The sequence below is a fragment of the Harpegnathos saltator genome, unplaced genomic scaffold (assembly GCF_003227715.2).
Source record: "Harpegnathos saltator strain DR-91 unplaced genomic scaffold, Hsal_v8.6 scaffold155, whole genome shotgun sequence".
In the NCBI taxonomy this organism is placed as follows: Eukaryota; Metazoa; Arthropoda; class Insecta; order Hymenoptera; family Formicidae; genus Harpegnathos; species Harpegnathos saltator.
In genome coordinates this window covers 32369-54194 of record NW_020229934.1, presented here as the reverse complement: position 1 = coordinate 54194, position 21826 = coordinate 32369, and the positions used below count along the sequence as shown (strand labels likewise).

At 31.8% G+C, this 21826-nt stretch overlaps 2 protein-coding genes across 3 annotated transcripts in view; one reads left to right on the top strand and one right to left on the bottom strand.

The window, feature by feature from the left end:
• Positions 1-15160, bottom strand: part of LOC105189389 (antichymotrypsin-2) — a 77707-nt gene extending 62547 nt beyond the window's left edge. The window contains exon 1 of one of the 2 annotated variants that reach the window (XM_011151454.2): positions 15140-15160. The gene's annotated coding sequence lies outside the window, so the exon portion shown is untranslated. Of the gene's footprint in view, positions 1-6790; positions 6966-15139 lie in introns of those variants that run through there. The other variant, XM_011151453.3, reaches the window with a different exon arrangement.
• Positions 15161-20614: 5454 nt separating this feature from the next.
• Positions 20615-21335, top strand: Tom7 (translocase of outer membrane 7). The gene is made up of 3 exons (XM_011151459.3): positions 20615-20917; positions 21009-21057; positions 21160-21335. Exons 1-3 carry the CDS (start codon positions 20818-20820, stop codon positions 21173-21175), a joined length of 165 nt encoding a protein of 54 aa, XP_011149761.1. The 5' UTR covers positions 20615-20817; the 3' UTR covers positions 21176-21335.
• Positions 21336-21826: the final 491 nt, after the last annotated feature.

Below are 21826 nucleotides of genomic sequence, written 5' to 3'. Positions count from 1 at the left end.
ATCAAAATAACAAAAAATACTTTATAAATCAATAAAAAATTTACAGTTTTTAATTATAAACCTGTGTTTTCTATCAAAATTACTTCTTGCGTGAATTTTGGGACACCCTTTATTATAAATATAAATACCTGTATCCATGTATTATAAATAAATAAATATATATATATAATACACACACATACATGAAAAAAATGTTTTCGAGTAACGAAAAAAATAACGACGTTATCAAATCATGTTACTTCCCAACGGTAACACGTATATATAAACCATATAAACCATATAAACGTACACATACATTGTTCTTACAATATATTTTATAGAGTAATGAAATATAAATCATTTTTAATTTTGAATGGTGCAAATTTAGAAGCATCGCAAAATAAAAAGAAAATAATGTAACTTTCTAGATCTAATCAACCGTATATTTCGCGAGTATATCGATATTTACGTTAATATTGGTGAATTCTTTTCATAGTTTCTCAAATCTGACAATATAACAAAATGTTATAAACATATAGATATTTCTCTATACATAAAAATAGCCTATGCCGCTATGATAGAAAAAGAATTGTATATAGAGATAGTATTTAATATATTATATAACTATATTGAAATAGATAATAAATCCTAACTAAACGTAAGTCTATGATAGATTTTTTATATTTCTTATTCAATAATATTTAGTTTGAGACAACATACGAAATCTTTTATATCACAATTTGATATTCATTGTCCTTTTTTTCAAACGAACATATTTATGTCTTATGCATTTCCAATGTAAAATTAATCCAAGATTAGTATGAAAATTCTAATGACAGAGAGCTCTTTCCTACGAGGTAGGAAATAAGATAGGGAAAACCAGTTCTGGAAAACCAGTTTCTAAGTACAAGGTTGAGTTCATACGTGTACTACAGGGTCTTCCATTAAGAAGTTTCGTTTTAAATTTCGCGGCATTTTTTATCTGTCACAGATGGAGCTGTCATATTTGATAGCTGTCGAGTAAAATCTATACGGTTAATAACAATGGATCGATATTCATTTGAGAAACGCATAGAAATAGTAAAACTCATTACAAACATGGTGAAAATTTCGCGGAGATAGTTCGAAAAATCCGTACCAATTTTGGTTACAGAGGAACGCTTTCTCGTCTAGCAATTGTGAATTTAATTGATAAATTTGTATGTTTCGGCCAGATTAGTGATGTTAAAAACTCAACCCGTACTCGGCTAGTCAAATCAACTGAAAACTACTGCTATACTTGAAAGTGTCGTAGCAAATCCAGGTTTATCTGTTGCAAGACATTTGCAGCAATTGGGCATTTCACAATCAGCCTGCACTACATTTTGCACAAAAATCTTGATAGACCTTATATCCTATATGCTTATAAGATCCAGCTAACACAAGAAATCGACGGACTGTATATAACACCGTACGTTCGTCAATTGGGTGTTGGAAATGCAAGTATTGATTTTTCCAAGAAAATCATTTTGAGTGATGAAACCCTTTCCACCTTCAAAGCTACGTCAATAAACAGTACACATCTAGGGCATCGAAAACCCAAGAACGATTGGCGCATAACCTTCCCATCCACGACAAATGACAGTTTGGTGTGGTTTTTGGGCTCGCAACGTCATCGGACCATGTTTTTTCGAAAACGAAACGGTGCCATCATCAGAGTTAATGGATTGAGCTATCGAAAGATGCTGGCTGACCTTTTTGGCCTGAAATTGGAAAATTGGACTAGGATGATGTTTATTTTCAATAGGATGGGACTACGCCACACAAGCTATGACACGATCGCATTATGAAAAGTTTCCTGGATGTATCATTCCGCATAACGGAGACTTCAACTGACCGCCTAGATCGTGCGATTTGACACCGCTGGATTTCTTCCTTTAAGGTTATATGAAAGCTAAGATTTACGTCAATGTTCCGCAAACGATTTAAACGCTCAAAAACAATATTCGTACTGTTAAAATGTTAACTATTGGTGAAATTAAGCCGTAATTGTGCGAAAACATGCTGGAAAATTTCCTCAAAAGAATAACTATTTCAAGGTAAGAAAAGTCAAGATAGTCATTTGGCTGATGTTATGTAATCGTACAGTTTGTATTTTAGAATAAAAATATCACAACTTTTTTAAAAACGAATGTTCGTTTTATTAATTTAAAGTGAAATCTCTTAATGAGAAACCCTGTAACACTTTCCTATCTCTTCAATTTTCGCGAATATAGATCAATGGTATTTATGCAGATGTATTCTATTTGCATTTCAGATAGACTCACGTGTCTATGTACTGAATAGTCTGGTGCGTTCGTCATAAAAAACACAACATCAAATGCATTAGAGGATAAAATTGAACAAAGCTTGGAGAAATCGTCAAGGAAGAAAAATGATAAATATTTGACCATAATCGATTTGAATGTACCAAGTGCGATATTATTAAATAACATACAAGTGATTTATAGAATTTGTATTACAATGATAAGAGAATAATTATTCAAGAATACTTAGACATTTTTTTTGACAGTACTAATAAAATGTGGAGCATTAATTCAATCCGTTCCACGTTTATTAGAAATCGTATTGGACCTTATTCATGCATTGATTAGTAGAATAACAATTCTTGAGTTGCTATTTCAACGCATTGTGTAGAACAGTAAATATACAACACTATGGCATTTGAATATTTTTTAATATAGCCACGATTATCAACAGCGTCATTTAAAAAGAATTTAGATTTTTTTCAGGAAAATCAAGAGGAAAGGTCGTCCAGAAATATACTACGAGAGAGAGAGAGAGAGAGAGAGAGAGAGAGAGAGAGAGAGAGAAAAAGAGAGAGAGAGAGAGGGAGGGAGGGAGAGAGAGAGAGAGGGGAGAAAAAGAGAGAGAGGGCAGGAAGAGAGATAGGGAAGAAAGAGAAACCGGTTATTCTACGAATTATATTAAATAATTTAAGACGTTATATAGTCTTCTAATTTTGCATTAAAGCTGCGTCCGTAAAAACGAATAAAATGAAATGAAATATTTTAAGAATGAAGAGGGGAAAAGAAAGAAAGAGAGAGGGGAGAAGAAGAGTTAAAAAATAACAGTGTGTCTAAGTAATATATAGTAATAAGAATAATATATGCATGTGTATATATATATACTGCTTCTCTAAAGTCTAAATTTAATATCGCGCATCCGTGATCGGCATTTCCAGATCCTTTCTGTGGAAGACGCAACATCTTCTACTTTCCGCATCTGTTACGCCGACAGAAATAACAAATTACGTATTTAATTGGAAAGCAAATAAGAGAAAGAGAGAGATAAGTGAGCGACACGAAAGACGCAGATACATGGTTGTCAAGGCGTAAGTCAAGGTCGCGCATGTGCAAACGTCTGTTTCGCAATGAATACAGATGGTCATTTCTTTCAGTTATTTATGCGACAGTAAAACTTCATATCAATTTCCAATAATCTTAATCTTATCACATGTTGTCAAGGTCACCGCTTTGAACAACATTTAAAATATTTTTTAATAATATTTAAAAGGTTTTGGCCGTCGCTCATTATTTATTAAAAAAATGTTAACGAAAAGAATTTGAAGGCATGACAATTAACTTCAGCAGAACTAAAGAACATATTTTATTGATATATTAATTGATATATTAAATAACCAAGAAAGTTTGTTCTGTTTCTAAATTTTGTCAAACTGCACATGCGCACACTTTCAATTAAAAGTATAATTATATATGCTTAAATAAAAGTTTATTTAATAGAGAATTTACCGGTGTATAATACTTACGGAAATTAATTATTTAGAGTTTTAGATATATTAAAACAACACCAACTTTTTGGGTTATCTGATGTATAAAAACGATATACAGGGTATATACGAGTTGGTGTAACAACTTTTTATCACATAATTTAGCATTACCGACGGTAGTTAATTCAGTTACGTATATTAGGTGCTTTAATTAATTCTCGCTGTTGACTAATAGAGGTCAGTTGTTATGCTATTTCAACATGGCCGAAAGTTACCGTTGGTGTGTATGAAAGTACTGTCAATACGCTTTAATAATCAGTGTGTGACATTAGATCGGAGTGCAAAGAACACCATTTTTTATTACATTGAAGATGTCATTGAAGAAGTTTTATACAAAAAAAAGCATTTGCGGGAACAATGATAAATGATATAAATAAATTATTATTATTATTATTATTATTAATTATTATTATTATTTATTTTTTATTTCAGTGATTGGTCTTGCCTTAGTCGGCAGGATCAGTGATCGGTCTTGCCTTAACTTTCAAGCCTTATAACTCGGAAAGTACTCAATGAAACGTAACTTTATTATAGTGTTTTGGAAAACTCTCGAGATAAGCTACAAGAATATGTAATAAAAAATAGGGATTTCCATTCAAAAAAACATTAATGACCTTAACCTGATTTTGACAAGGTCACTTAACTCTTTGAAATACAACGGCACTCTGATGCCACCTTTTTTATTTCATTTTATTACGTTTTTCAGGTATAAAACACTCGATTTTCTTGCTGTTTTTTGGGTTTTCATTCGAGTATTATGTTATTAAGTAGAGGTCTTTAGGGTCGCTGATCACGAATTTGTTATCAGATTTCTGAAATCAAAATCCATAATCAAATCATATCATATCAAAGTTAACCATTTGCCATATTGGAAGTTGCCATATTGGATCTACCATTTAAAATTTTTTAATTTCGACTCTGTATTTGTCATCTATGATCAAAAAAACATATATACCAAGTTTGATACATATCCATAATATCATAACAAAGTTAACCATTTGAAGTCGCCATATTGAATCCGCCATTTTGAATTTTAAAATTTTGACTCTGATTTTATTTGAGGATCAGTCTGAGCTATAGGTTTTAACTAACTTTCATATTGAAATAGCATGTTACATGCAACATAATGTAACATGTAATATACCTGTTAGTTATAATTTTCTACTCAATAATATAACTATAATATAACGTGTATGTAGGAAATTAGAACTAACACGTATATTACATGTTATATTGTGTTTGCTGAGATAATTTTGATCAGTTGAACTGATAAGTAATAATATTATTTTTCAATATATAAATATATTAAAATAAGATAAACAAAAAGTAAATACTCTTTCTGAGTTATTTTATATTATATCATGATACTTTTCAATATCATGATATAAGATATAAAATATCTCATAAATGATTCATTACTCGACAACTTTACTCGAAGGTTGGAAAATATGAATAATTTGTTAAATATTTAATATTGTGTGCTAAAAAATATAAGGACATAATGTAAAATATTCCGTAAAATATTAATTTTTCGGTCAATTTGCTTCAATATTTTTACTTTTTTTGCTTTTACAGTATGCAGAATAATTAGAGAAAGCAACTTATTTAAACCAACATATAATCTTATTAAAGAAATTGAAAATAATCTTCATAATTTTACCAAAGTCACTGAAGATCAAATAAGTGTTATCATCAAACGTTTCTTTTAAAACCATATAACTTTTGTTTAAAACATTTTTAGTTAAAATTTTTAAATTCTACCTTCTCAAGAAAAATGTGGTGAATATATATGCAACAAAGAATGTAATTGCCATCAATATTATTTTATCGAGCTTACTCTGTATAATATTGATGGCAATTACACTTTGGTGCATAAATACTATATCATTATATATCTTTTAATATATATTTAATGTTTCTTAAAAAATAATAATTCAATAATTATTTATAAAGTAATATATTACATAAACAATTTAATATAATTTAATAATTTAATATTATACCAAATAAAAATAATTATAAGAAAAGAAAGTAAGGAAAGTAAATATAAAAGAAAAAGTATCTAATATTTTATAACTAAAAAGAAAAAAGAAAAATGATTAGTTAAAATGTATAAATTACTAGTTTAACGGATTATAAAAAACAACAGAAGTAAATTTATAAACTACTTTTGAGGCATCTGTTTATTTTCTGTTGCCAATTTGACTTATCAATAGTTCTATTACATTTTTGGCATCAAATAGTCAATATATTCAACACACCTGCTCGCAATTGACTGCTAACCTAATTTGGTGTTTATCATCAATCTTTCATCAATGCTTTCGACAGACTTGTTCGCTACCATTTCGTCATTTAGTTTACTAACTGATGTTAGTAAATTTCTATTAGAATTGTGTTCAAAATATTTTCAAGGACAAAAAATATTGTTCATCTATAGCCTTCCAGCAAATAAAATTTGTTGTCCATGTCGGAGGAATAATTGTTGAGATCATTAGACATATGAAAAATTTATCGAAAATGCTAATTAAGATAATGAATAAAAAATTTCCACAGATCTTAATAAGAATTTTTATTATATGAGAGATCCTAATCTCTACGTCCGACATATTAAACGCTGACATTACCCATAACGGGTCATTTCACAAATATGATTGAATCATGCATGATTTATATTTGAACTAAAATCGCAAGAGTGCGCACCGTACACTATTGTTGCACAATAGCAGTTACAAATTACAAACTTAAACTATAAAGTCAATTCAGATCAAATCAATTTCAGAACAAGGTATCGTTATTGTTTATGTATCTATTTAAATATCTATTATGTATTTATTGTTCGTGTAGTTCGTGATACCTGAATGATTGTTGTATCTTTATCTTTGTCTAACATAATAATAATTTTTTGATAGATTTTTTAATATTATATGATTTTAGTATCAGCAGGTATTTTAATAAATAATGAGAATTTATATATCTACTCACCTAATCAACAACACTAATAAATTTGGCAAACTTTTAGCGTTTAACAACTTCTGATAGTTCCTCGCACTCGAGCACCGTTAAACTGATAGATAAATTATTTTTCTAGTCCATTAAATTACGTATCTGACACTCACTGTCGCACCATCTGGTACTTAAGCCAGCGGCACACGATGCTTGTTTTCGTGCTGGATTGCTTGCTGGATGAAAATACTGCGTTCTGATTGGTACATTTCCATCCATCTTCGGAAATGTACCAATCATAACGCAATATTTTCATCCAGCAAGCAATCCAGCACGAAAACAAGCACCATGTGCCGCTGGCTTAATTCATTAAATGTTAACATCAACTGCAACTAAGCCTGCAACGGGATATGGCCTTAATTCGGTTTAGTAACATCGTATTTAGTGATTTCTTCTGATTCCAATTGGTATATTCTTTTATATCTAAAAATATACTCCAACTAAATATAAGAATTCACCAAGGCTGTTACAAACTAAAAATAATGGCCATTTTCCAGTAAGAAACGCTGTTACACGAAAACATTTTATTGGCTATGCATTATCTAAAAAGATGTTATAGATAATATGTTGCCAATAAAAGACTAGTGTGCAATATAATGTTCTTTAGCTATAAAATGTCCAATGAATATTTTTAAGCCCGGTCCAGAATAGGTTGCAAACACCCAATTGTTAGTTGTGAAGAATGGCAACTATTAGTTACAAAGTGTTATTTTCGGTCGTAAAACAATTGCGGTTGCTAAAAGAGAGTTGACCAACTTTTAACCTCTTGGCGACGACAACAGGCAATCGCAATTGTATCTTACAACTCGAAATAGCACTTTGTAACTAGTAGTTGCCATCCTTCGCAACTCGCAACTGGGTAATTGCAACCTATTTTGGACCGGCCTTCAGTTACAATAACCACAACTGAACCACTACGAAAGCCAGGAAAAGACACGACACCATTCACCGTCTTCCACCATTCATACCACCATTCATACCAGTATAAATTGACTCACAAAATTCAGTGATCGACTTAATCACGAATTTGATTAGTCATAAGTTGCAAGTTGATATTTTGAACTATGTTCCGATATTTATTGCCAGTACTGAAAATATATAGTTTGTGTCACATATACTATAAATTTTCAGCTGATCAGCTGATAAATTTTCAGCTGATTTCAGTAGATAGCAGAACGCTAGGTCGAGCATTGTCATACAAAATGTGACGTCATTAAACGGAAAATGGTCTTGGGACAAAAGTTCTATGAATGTCTGGAACCATTCATTAAGAGGGAAGGAAAAAGAGACAGAGAAAAAGAGAGTGACATCATTGAATAAATAAAACAAGTAATAGAAACGCATATGTTTAAATAAGTGGACAAGTGTTTCAGTTAGAAACATAAACATGTGACGTTCAATACAGTTATGGAGTTAGTTACGACAATTGAGTTAAAAGAATAATTTCTGCAACAGTTTAGCAGAAAACTATTATTAAAAACTGTATCGACAAAAAGTTTATTTTTTTCTGAAATGTTTATATTGTATGAATTATACAGAATTATAAAAAACTTTACACAGTAGAGAGAGAGAGAGGAGAGAGAGAGAGGAGAGAGAGAGAGAGAGAGAGAGAGAGAGAGAGAGAGGAGAGAGAGAGAGAGGAGAGAGAGAGAGAGGAGAGAGAGGAGAGAGAGAGAGAGAGAGGGGAGAGAGAGAGGAGAGAGAGAGGGGAGAGAGAGAGAGAGGAGAGAGAGAGAGGGGAGAGAGAGAGAGAGAGGAGAGAGAGAGAGGAGAGAGAGAAAGGGAGGAGAGAGAGGAGAGAGAGAGAGAGAGAGAGAAATATGTGTAAAAATGAATATATATATTGCAGTACTGTTCAATATGTGATAAAAACAATAAAAAATATTTAAATGAAGATTTCGAACTATCAGTTTATAAAAATATTTATTAGTAAAAAAAACTGCGGTTTGTACACTAAGCAACAGAATAATCTTACAGGCCATGCAATTATTACAATTTTCAAAGATGCAATACAATTTTCAAAGATGCAAGCCCACATAGCATTAAATCTCCAAAGTATATCCTAATTTGATCAAAATAATCCTATTATGATCCAAATGAAAAAGTTATTCATAGGAGTACTTGAGGACATGTGCATTAACCACAAATTACACAAGATATTCACATAATCTGCAGGATGTTCTAGTGTGTTAGTTGATGTTTACTGAGGAACATGGGATACATTGTTTTTTTATGGTGCAATATTTATTTGATATTGTGATCCATTTCATACAGTAATTAGTTTTTGTTTTTATTAATTAAGGTAAACGTCCCAGTGCTTGAACATATCCCAATAATTGAAGTATTAAAATATATTTTTGTTTATTAAAATATTTATCAATAAATGGAACAAAATAATAAACTAAAAAGAATGTTTAACATTTTTTATGATAGATATAGAAGTAAATTATAAAAATATATAATTTGACTGTAAATCATCGTAGAAAAATTGTTTATTTTGAATATAACAGAAATAGTCATATTTTCATTTAGTTTCTTACCATCTTAAACAAGATATGATGTTTATATTTTCAATTTGTTTTTGAAAATTCTACTCATATTTATTTATATTATAAACACATAATGCTTTTTATAGTTTTAAGCTATCAAATAATACATTTAAAAATATCATTTTACCTAAAAGTTTTTTTTTAAATATAAATATATTGATATTCAATTACCGATACAGTCGAAATTATAATGACCCATTGATTAAACACGTATTCAGTTATCGGTATACATGTCACTTACATTCATGTCCCATTGATTAAACAAATTGTGATAGATTGTGAATAATTCAGGCTTATAAGGAGAAAGAATTTTTATTTTTTAACTGTGAGTTTTTATATTTAAATTGAATATTTTTTTAGGTATATAATAACAATATTATAGTGACAACATGGAGATAAAGTATTAACCTAAAACATAACCTTTTATTATGCTAATTTAACATTTTATTTGATTTATTGTCAACTTTAGTTTATTATGGGGAAGGAAAAAAAGAAAAAGAACTATTCGCAAACTACTCTTAACGATGCTGTAGAGGTAATTAGGGAAGGAATGAGCATATAGACAAGCGACATAGAGTTTAGAATATCTTAAACAACACAAAATAAAATTCTTTTGGAAGATTCAATAGATCCAATTACTTATTTAAGTAAAGAAGAAAACATTGCAATTGTGGATAATATATCTTGGGCAAAAGTGGATAATATATATTGGGCAAGAGTGGATAATATATCTTGTGCAACGAGCAGGGTTGCCAGGTCTGACGGGATCTTCGCCCGGAGGTACCTTCTTAAAAAAAAAAAAAAAAAAAAAAACCGGGGAAACAGAATAAAAGTAGACTGCCTGCCTGCTGCCTTGCTGCGATTGGTCCAATGAGTAGGCAGTGTACAGTGTAGCATCCTAGGAGGACGGTGTAGATGGGCATACGAATGCGAGCGGGGGGGACATCTCCCAGCGAACGCTTGGCCCGGAGACCCGGGGATTGTCTGCCAGGCCCGGAGACTCCGGGTGAAAACCGGAGACCTGGCAACCCTGGCAACGAGGCTTTCTAGTAACCAAAAATCAGTTGCTTGACACTGTTCATATTCTTACTAAGTGCGCAACTAAGTTTCCGGGTTTTTTTGATCAATGAAGAATGGAAAATTTCAAGAGGAATACAAAAAATGGTTTATTGAAAGTATCGTCCCTCGCTAGCTACACATTTTTGCCATCTTTCTGGCAATACATGAATACCGCGACGATAAAACGACGCGTCCTTGGACCGAAACCATTCATCCAACCAATTTTGCACTTCTTCGAAATTGGCCAAGTGTTGCCCAGCCAAGCCATGCGCCATCGACCGGAACAAGTGATAATCGGAAGGGGCCAGGTCTGGCGAATACGGCGGGTGTGGTAGCAGATCCCATTTCAGCGTTTTGATGGTGTCCTGGATGATGGAAATGCGATAGCACGGAACGTTATTGTGCTGCAATATCACTCGTTCGTGTCTCGTGTCCCATTCTGGCCGTCTTTCGAGCAATGCATGGTTCAAATTGATCAGTTGTTGTCGGTAGCGATGCTCGTTGACGGTTTCACCCGGTTTCAGCAGCTCATAGTACACGATTCCTTTCTGGTCCCACCAAACGCAGAGTATTGTCTTCTTTTCGAAGCGATTTGGCCGTGCCGTCGATGTTGATGCTTCGCCAGGTAAAAGCCACATTTTGTGTTTGGGATTCTCGAAATATATCCACTTCTCATCGCCAATAACAATTCGATGCAGGAAACTCTTTCATGCCGCAAAAGCAAAATTTCGGAAATGGCTCTTCGATTTTCCATCTGTCTTTCAGTCAACTCATGCGGCATCCATTTTCCTTCCTTTTGAATTTTTCCCATGGCTTGTAAACGTTTGGAAATACCTTGGCGAGTCATGTTTAATGCATCCGCAAGTTGATCTTGTGTTTGAGTATCATCTTCAACCAATAACGCTTGCAGATCGGCATCCTCAATTGTTTTTGGTCTTCCGAAGCGCTCCTTGTCCTCAGTGTCGAAATCGCCACTTCTAAAGCGTTTAAACCAATCTTCACAGGTAGTTCTCGTTGGTGCATGTTCGCCGTAGGCCTCCTCAAGCAAACGACGTGCTTCAGCTGCACTTTTTTTCAAGTTAAAGCAGAAAAGCAAAGCTTCCCGCAAATGCTGTTTATTTGGCATAAAACTCGACATCTTCATTAGAAAAAATATTTTTGCGTTGCGATATGTGTTAGTATTACGACTGTTTATTGTTAACAGATGTCCAAGCTATAAAAAGAAACACAACTTCAGACATGTATGTCGACTACATCTGTCGTTAGCGCCATCCATGTGTGAAACCCGGAAACTTAGTTACGCACCTAGTATAATAGATTCAAAGAGATAAATACCTTTTAAAGGCTAAAGGTGTGGTCATTCTGGACTTGGTATGAAGGATTTATACCAATTTTTTTTTTATTTTCTTTATATCAAAATTATTAATATAATTGTACATTCTATTATTGGGTCTGTACTATTCAATAATTAAGACATGACTACTCTCTGTACAATTACTAGTACAAATGACATTATCTAATATTTCATTAAAATTACAGTATACAGGGTTCCCATTTAACTTGACAAATCGTAATATCTGGAAAACTACATGTCGGATAAAAAAAAGTGGGTAATGAAATTTGTTCGTCTCGAAGGGGGACATCTAATGATATCAAACTCGACCTCCTACCCCACTCCGGGGGGATGGGGATGGGGGGCAACTTTCAAATCTTAAATGGGAATCCCCATTTTTTTATTACAGATTCGGATTCTACGCCACAAAATACGTAAGTTTCGTCCGAAACTTTTTTTTTTATTCGTGATAGATGGCGCTGTAATCGCAAAAAATTAGAATTTCTGCAATTCTCCAAAAATGATCATTGGATTGAAAATAAAAAAATACCTGTTCAACATTTTTAAAAATATTTTTAAAAAACATAATAACAGTTATTCCCCCCATCCTCTCGGGGTAGGGGGGTGGTAACGTTCAAATCTCAAATGAGAACCCACATTTTTCATTGCAGAATTAGATTTTACGTGAAGTTTTTATGGAAACAATTTTTTTCATTCGTGATAGATAGCGTTGAATTTTTCCGAGAAACTACTTTTAGCGTTACCCAGGAACAACGACGAGGACGTAGTAGCTTTCTGTTCCCTTCGGGGTGCTTGTTTTAGGTGAGTCCCCTTGCCTCTCACCATCGGGGTGCTTGTTTTAGGTGACTCACCTAAAACAAGCACCCCGAAGGGAACAGAAAGCTACTACGTCCTCGTCGTTGTTCCTGGGTAACGCTAAAAGTAGTTTCTCGGAAAAATTCAACGCTATCTATCACGAATGAAAAAAATTGTTTCCATAAAAACTTCACGTAAAATCTAATTCTGCAATGAAAAATGTGGGTTCTCATTTGAGATTTGAACGTTACCACCCACCCTACCCCGAGAGGATGGGGGGAATAACTGTTATTATGTTTTTTAAAAATATTTTTAAAAATGTTGAACAGGTATTTTTTTATTTTTCAATCCAATGATCATTTTTGGAGAATTGCAGAAATTCTAATTTTTTGCGATTACAGCGCCATCTATCACGAATAAAAAAAAAAGTTTCGGACGAAACTTACGTATTTTGTGGCGTAGAATCCGAATCTGTAATAAAAAAATGGGGATTCCCATTTAAAATTTGAAAGTTGCCCCCCATCCCCATCCCCCCGGAGTGGGGTAGGAGGTCGAGTTTGATATCATTAGATGTCCCCCTTCGAGACGAACAAATTTCATTACCCACTTTTTTTTATCCGACATGTAGTTTTCCAGATATTACGATTTGTCAGGTTAAATGGGACACCCTGTATAACTATTGATTATTTCTTTTGCTATTATTTTTCAATAGCTAATAAACTAAAGTTTTATATAAACATTAATCTTTTTAGTAATCCTATTAGTTACTTATTAATAAAAATATAAAATTGATCGAGTTTTGTTATTAGTTCAATCATTGGGACATTTACCTTAGATATTTAACATGTATTATTTATGTCTGAACAATTGATATCCAGAAAGCACAAAGAATACAAAAAGAAGTTAGTCTATATATTATTTATGTCTTATAGTCTTTTATAATAATGTGTAATACTTAGATGAATCACTTAATATCTTAATAGTCTAATATTTACTAAATATTTTATATTTTTATGATACGTTTTTTTTTATTTTAAAAAATTATTTTTATTTAAAAAAAATTTTTAAGAAATAGACTATATATTATGTGATAGTTATATATATTGTAGAACATGTGATATATCTTATTCGTTATATGCAACACAAACAAACATTGTATTACACGTTTCTCAAATAATAAGTAAACTTTTTTATACATACAGATACACACACATATTATTATTATATTATCCAGTATATATTTTGTATATTACATTTCACAACGGTGTGGGCATTTTGTTCTTGCTGCTTTGGAATGCAACCGATGATTTAGCATAAGAATACGTTTCGGAAAAAGTAGTTTTCTCATTAGATATAGGCTGCATTTCAAACTGCATCGAAACATGTTCAAACCATTATGAAATTTATTTCTCTATGGCCCGATTGTTTTAACCGAAAAGTAAGTTAACGAACAATTAAATCATATGTCTGTCTTTGTTTATTTCGAACGAAAAACAAAGATAGGCATATGATTTAATTGTTAGTCAACTTACCTTTCACTTGGAACAACCGGGTCTATTTCGGTGTTGCAAGGATGACTTCGGGATGTATAGAATTCATCGCGATATATCTTTTTTTTCTTTGTCTGGCTGTGTTATCGAAGTTTTTTAAATGGGACATCCTGTATACATAATATATAGTATACACTATCACATCAATCGATAAAAGTGATTCGAGTTTTATCGCAGAATCTATAAGATAATAAGAAATATTAACTCTTTGCACTCGGATGTCTCCTCTGAGGGGACATTGTAAGTCTAGCAAACTACTCGGATGTTCCTTTTCAGGGGACTCACAGTGGTATGAACACTTCTCTAATGTCAACACTTAAAGAAAGCGATACTTTGTTTCAAAGCTACACTATTTAATATGACGTGATTCTTGTTTGCACATTTTGCTAAAAAGGTGCCGCCGAGCTGCTGGTAAGTAACCTGCGAGATGGCTCCGAGTGCAAAGGGTTAAATATCGTTAAACTAATTACATCGAGTTAAATGATTATTTATCTAGTTTTAATGCGATTAATAATTTGCATAATAATTAAATCGATCGCTTTACAACAACTTTACCAAATGGAAACATAATTCAAAAATGACTAAAAACGAAAATATCACAGTCATTTTTCAAACGTTCTTGATATTCCAATCGAAAATTTTATTAAATAAATGCACTGTATAAATAACAATTTATGATCGAAATTTTATCTCAAAAAGGCACTGAATTGGTCCTCTTAAGGTCCTATTAAGGTTTTGCTATTACTGGAGGAAGCAACTAAATATTACTTTATGACACAATTATAACTCTAATAGACATCTGATAATTAGTTATAGTTTTAATATAATCTACTTGATTTAATTTAGTATTGAGTTATCGTAAGTTTATTTTATTATAAATCTTTTGAATTTATAAAATTGTTCTGTTTTTTATATCATTTTTCTCTTTAATTATGGAAATAAATATAAAATAATATCACAACAAAAATATATTATTTATACACAAAGAAAGTATCGATTTTTATTAAAAATATATACTTACTTTAAAAATAACAGGATTTTCGATATACACACTCTTCAGCCGAACGTTTTACACACGACTGTTCACTGTCAAAAGAGTTGAGAGTTTGCTCACTGATAAGATTACTTGGTATCTTGAATGTATATCAAGTCTGTGTATACCTACTCGATTGACGGTTTTCTCCGCTCAGTGAGCGATTAGTGACTAAATAAATACGATTTCACTTAAAATTTAATACACATACCTGTCCAATATCTTGCAAAAGACGAATTCCCATTTGAATGACTTGCACTATGTATCTATCCCTCCGCTGCTGATTTTTCAAAATGTAAGAATTGGGTGCGTTCACGACACTCAACGGTTGAGCAACTGTTGAATAATTTGCCAACGTTATTGGTCTGAATGTAAGGATCTAACAGTAAGGACCAATAGTCACTAATCGCTCATTGAGCGGTTTTCTCCGCTAAACGCAATGGTTGTGTTCAGAAAACACAACGGTTACACAACGGTTGAGTAATTCGTCAGCGTTATTGGTCTGAATGTAAGGATCTAACAGTAAGGACCAATAGTTACTAAGCGCTCAGTAAGCGCTTTGTTTTCTGAACGCAACCACTGGCTGCGTTCAGCAGAACAAAGTGATCAGTGAGCGCTTAGTGATTCTCGCTCCTGATTGATAAATACTTCTGGGTCTATGAAGAATCTAAAAGAATGCTCCAATCACAGACAATAATCACTAAGCGCTCACTGATCACTTTGTTCTACTAAATGCGGCCAATGATTGTTGACATATTTATGTCATACCACGTATATTTCATTTCTCGCCTTTCGTTATGAGTTACTGCGCAGGCGTACTCCGCAGGCGGAGCAGCAGCTCTTATCTTTCTCGAGTCGGGATGCGTCCCGAAAGTCATTAAAAAAAGAGTGACAACCTTTATGTCCGCGATCATACACACTTTTCGCGTGTTATCGACTGCAAGCGTACATACTTTTCGCGCGTTATCGATTGCAAGTTCTACTAATATTATCTTGTGTTAGAAATCTGAAACGGACAACTCTGACGACGACGACGTTTCTTATTTACTTAAAAATTTTCATATTGAAACTATGCATCTTAATATCTCTGCTCCTAGGATAGGATAGAGCAAAAATAAAAATACTTTCATCATATAATTTGACCTCAAGCTATCTGCTAAGTCTAATATGAAATTAACTCATTCAGCCGTTATTGAAATCCGATATCGGCGATGCTTTCCAACTAGACGCATCGCGTATATACGGTCCGCTTCGCCGTTGCTGTGCGTGAACTATAATTTTGCAAGACACGACCCGAGTGTCTCTTAACTATGTCTATGATTATAACGAACGGAAAAATCAGTCTAGATATTATTTATTCTTTAATTAAATGTTTAGTACATTATAGCTTTGTGTATGTGTATATGTGTATGTGATTTTGAAATAAAATGTATATTCAAAAATTCTATATTTATCAAACAACCTAAAAAAATTTAATAGTATATTTTCTAAAAATTAATTTAAATGAATGAAATATTATTTTGTTGTAATAAATATCTAAAAAAGAAATTTTGTATGTAATATAGAATAAAATTATTCTATATTACATTTATGAAATACACTAAACATGGGAACATATTTGTCTAATCAGAATAAAAGTCGAATTAAAAATATTTATATATGGATATAATTTGCTTAAGAATATTTTGCTTCCATAGAATATATATATCTAACGAAATTATCCGTAGATATCTGATTATTATCTGTAGATATCTGGAACAAAAACAAGAGATTTTATTAGAGACCTTATTAGAAAGCAACAGAAGATATCGTTAGTCTAATCAGCAAGTATTTTCATAATATTTATAGTAAAACATATCTGTTGCATAAATTTATCAATAATTTTTTTATTTTGAAGCCGCAAAAATTATCACCAACTGTAAAACCAAATCGCTTCGAAAAATATCGATTTATAATCGATTAACAACTCTCTAAGAAAAAAAAATACTTGACGTTTATGACTATAATTACTTAATGAAATAATTATTTTCAAAAAACTCAGTTTGTAATAAGTGCTACTGCGATAAACATTCCCAGTAAACATAGAGAGTCACATTGCATCATGGTTATAATTTTCTCTATTCATCAATGTAAATGTAATACAACATATATTGCTCGTAACATTTACATTATTGAATAAGGAAATTATATCAATACTACTATTTGATGTCTACTATTGAGTATTATTTATAATAACTTCATGTATACAGGGTGTCCCATTTTAATGTCCCACCCCAAATAACTCTTCAGTATTTCAACTTCAGAAATTTCAAGGAAAATGATTTGAATAAAAGTTGTAGGGATTTAAGTGAGCTACCTTATGATGATCTTGACTTTGACCTTGACCTCTATTTTCAAGGTCATTTGAAGGTCAACTTGCGTTTTTTAAATGGGAATCCCTATTTTTTATTACACTGTTTTTTTCTACCAATTAATTTGAACAACTTTTGTCTAAAATATTTTTTTATTTGTCTCATATTTTTTGAGATATTTGAGGAAAACTTGATAACCTTTTCAATATTTAACTTACGATATCTCACTAATTATTTGTCGGAAGAAAAAGTGGTACTAGACTTTCTTGCTTTATTTAGTCTCAAAAATATATTGTTATAATAGCGCCCTGATTTTTGTTAATTTGATGATTTTGAAATTTCCAAAAAATCAGTAAGTTAACAAAACTCAAGGCGCTATTGTAACAATATATTCTTGAGACTAAATAAAGCAAGAAAGTCTAGTACCACTTTTTCTTCCGACAAATAGTTAGCGAGATATCGTAAGTTAAATATTGAAAAAGTTATCAAGTTTTCCTCAAAAAATATTAGACAAATAAAAAAATATTTTCGACAAAAGTTGTTCAAATTAACTAGTAAAAAAAACGGTGTAATAAAAATAAGGGTTCCCATTTAAAAAACGCAAGTTGACCTTCAAATGACCTTGAAAATATAGGTCAAGGTCGAAGTCAAGGTCATCATAAGGTAGCTCACTTAAATCCCTACAACTTTTATTCAAATTATTTTCCTTGTAACTTCAATACTGAAGAGTTATTTGGGATGAGACATTAAAATGGGACACCCTGTATATTACTATTACTGTTACTACTTATTAAAACAACAAAAGTGTTATAGACATTAAAAAGTAGTACAATTTTTAACGAAGTTAACAATTTTTCTTTCATTGTAGCAGAAGAAAATTCAAATAGATAAACAGAAAAATATCAAGAGAAAAAAAGGGAGAAAGAAAAAAGGAAATAGGGCAGAAAAATGAAATAGTAATGAAGAAGAAAAACGCATTGTTCTCTCATCATATTTTACATGATTTTTAATCTTAAAAGATATATCAGCAAAACTAATTGCATAATGAAATAACCGTATGAAATAATTGCATAATGAAATAACTGTAAATAAATGTTTTACGTACTTTTTTCACATAGAAGTCGTCATTGACTTAGTTTATATCGGTCATTTAATATACATAATAACTAATGACTCTATTAATATCAACAATGCATGTAAACAACGGCATACTAATCTGGTATAATATTTACTTTAGTACAAGTCTTCAAGAAAACGTATTATATTAATTAAATACAATGTTGTTCACATACTTCACCAAAATTAAGATAATTTAATAAAAAGTTATTTGTTGGTACGTGTATTAGATGATCGATGTAAACTAACCATTTATACACAAAATTCGGGGCTACATCGCGAGAGAGTGTCTGTCAGGACAACACATGCGACTACCAACATTTTTTTTGCAGAGATCGCAAGAACAAGTCGGTTTTTGTAGTTGTCGGAGATGGCATTTAGGAGGACATGGGGGCAATTTTAGTTTTTCTGGTTCGCAACAAGGGAGAGCATAAGGATCCTGCACAATATAATCAAAATAATCCTATCTGATATATTCATAATATATCAATGTATCTTATTATTTATTGTACCTGCATTTTTATATAACAACATGATATTGTTTTGGGACAAATTTGACTAGGGGCTATATACGATTGTTTTGCCGTGCATGGCTGATTAATATCAATGTCTTCTGCAGACTCTTCTAATTTTGACTTGATGCATCTTCTCTTTTGTCTCTTTATTTTAGGAGGACAGGCTGATTTAAATTGTTTTGTTCCCCATTCCAAACCTGAATTTACTTTATCAATAATTACAATTTTTCAATAATACTCAGAGTATTCTTAATTAATTCTCATCAAAAAGATATATCGACATCATTAAATTGTTGAGATATATAATTATTATGCAATAATATATTATGATACCATGTGTTTCATGTATATTGATTGCACTATATAGAAAGTCAAGTTTACCGTAACTCGCTAATCGGTCCAGAATAATTTCACATGAAATATCATCCGCCATATTCAAAGTTATAAATTAGATATATTTAAATTTCGTTATACAAAATTATGAAAATCACGATATCCTCGATTTTACATGCATGATGCATACCTCACAATATGACGTGCAAAATTATCGATTATATGATACATCACCACTCATTTAACAAAAGAAATACGGTCGTAAATAGAAAGATTAAGGTACGCACTCAATCCCAAGTTGGGAGACGTTGTCGTGTGGGTCGTGTGTTGTACGCCTGTGTATAATCTTGATTTTTATATGTTGGCTGTCAGTTTTTTTTCAGTAATTGGTACGTACGGTCGCGGACATAAAGGTTGTCACTTTTTTTTTTAATGACTTTCGGGACGCATTCCGACTCGAGAAAGATGAGAGCTGCTGCTCCGCCTGCGGAGCACGCCTACGCAGTAACTCACAACGAAAGGCGAGAAATGAAATATACGTGGTATGACATAAGTATGCCAACAATCATTGCGTTCAGCGGAGAAAACCGCTCAGTGAACGATTAGTGACTAAATAAATACGATTTCACTTAAAATTTAATATACATACCTGTTCAATATCTTGCAAAAAACGCATTCCCATTTGAATGACTTGCACTATATATCTATCCTTCCGCTGCTAATTTTTCAAAATGTAAGAATTGGGTGCGTTTACGACACTCAACGGTTGAGCAACTGTTGAATAATTTGTCAACGTTATTGGTCTGAATGTAAGGATCTAACAGTAAGGACCAATAGTCACTAATCGCTCATTGAGCGGTTTTCTTCGCTAAACGCAATGATTGTTGACATACTTGTCATACCACGTATATTTCATTTCTAGCCTTTCGTGTGAGTTACTGCGCAGGCGTGCTCCGCAGGCGGAGCAGCAGCTCTCATCTTTCTCAAGTCGGGATGCGTCCCGAAAGTCATTAAAAAAAAAGTGACAACCTTTATGTCCGCGACCGTACATACACCTTACTACCTAAAGCTATATACCGAATGAACGAACAAACGAGTCTGACATCATGCTCACGCATACGCACAACGGCTCTCATATAGGAAAAATTCCCGACTTGTCATCACTGTATGGACCCTGCGATGCGTTTTATTGCCGTCATTGGTGTATGCTTTCGTAGAGCTCCTACGTCTCTCACGCATGCGCTGTAGCGTCGCAATATATTGCATTTAGCAACACTGATACCCATAGTTTCTCTCTGCTAGAACAAAATAGTGGTAGTGACAAACGCACGCGAAAAGTACACGTTTCAGAATGAGTTTAAATCCAGCTACAAAGCAAAGAATAGCTATTGTATTAAATATGAGCAAATTTGTATTTCAATGGGGTTTTATTCCTGCTGTTCTTTATTTAGGTTAGTTTTTCTTAGACAAATGAAATCGGTATGCTTTGTACACGATATAAGTATAAATTTGAGTTTAATATTGTAACGTTTCGTTTTTCAGGTTTCAGTAAAGGTGCAGATCCAGGCATGCCGAAGTTAACTTTTATGAAGTAAGTAGTTTTTAAAATTGTATGACTATGCAAAAAGTTTGTTTTCTGAACAAAATATTTTGTATGAGTAATAAAATATATAACAATATATCTGTTTTTCAGTTTATTGTGGCAGTGAAATATAATAAAATATTTTCCATTTCACAAAAATTGTATGTATCATGAATGTTACATAAATATAAGATTGTTACATCATATTTTCCACAAAGCTAAAAGATTATGTATCAATAAAGAAGTCTCATTATATAGTATACAATAAATATGAAAATAATAAATAACTGTTTCTCTAAATATAGAAAAATCCTTTACTAATATTTGTAAAGTATCTAATTTTGTACAACAGTTTTGTTTGTTTTTGATACCATAGTATAAACCTCAAAGGCTATGATATTTGATGCGTCTCATATATTGGATATATAATAGTACTTTGTATTAAATCGATATTAGATACCTAGAAAAAAAATCATATATGACTATAAATAATTGACTACAAATAATATTACTATAAATATGAAATCATGCACATAAGGTCAATCTCTTAAAAAGTCCTTGCCCTTGACATGTATTGTTAAGGACAAGTTCCTGAGTGTTATACAAAAAGTTATAGCTGTCGCTCATTGTTTATTAAAATTATTAACAAACGAAGTTGAATGAAATATATATAATTTTCGAACAATATGCACATATTTTTATTGATTAAGTTATAAAAGAAAAAAGTATAATAACATATAATAAATTAATATAAAGAAATATATCAAAATTAATAAAC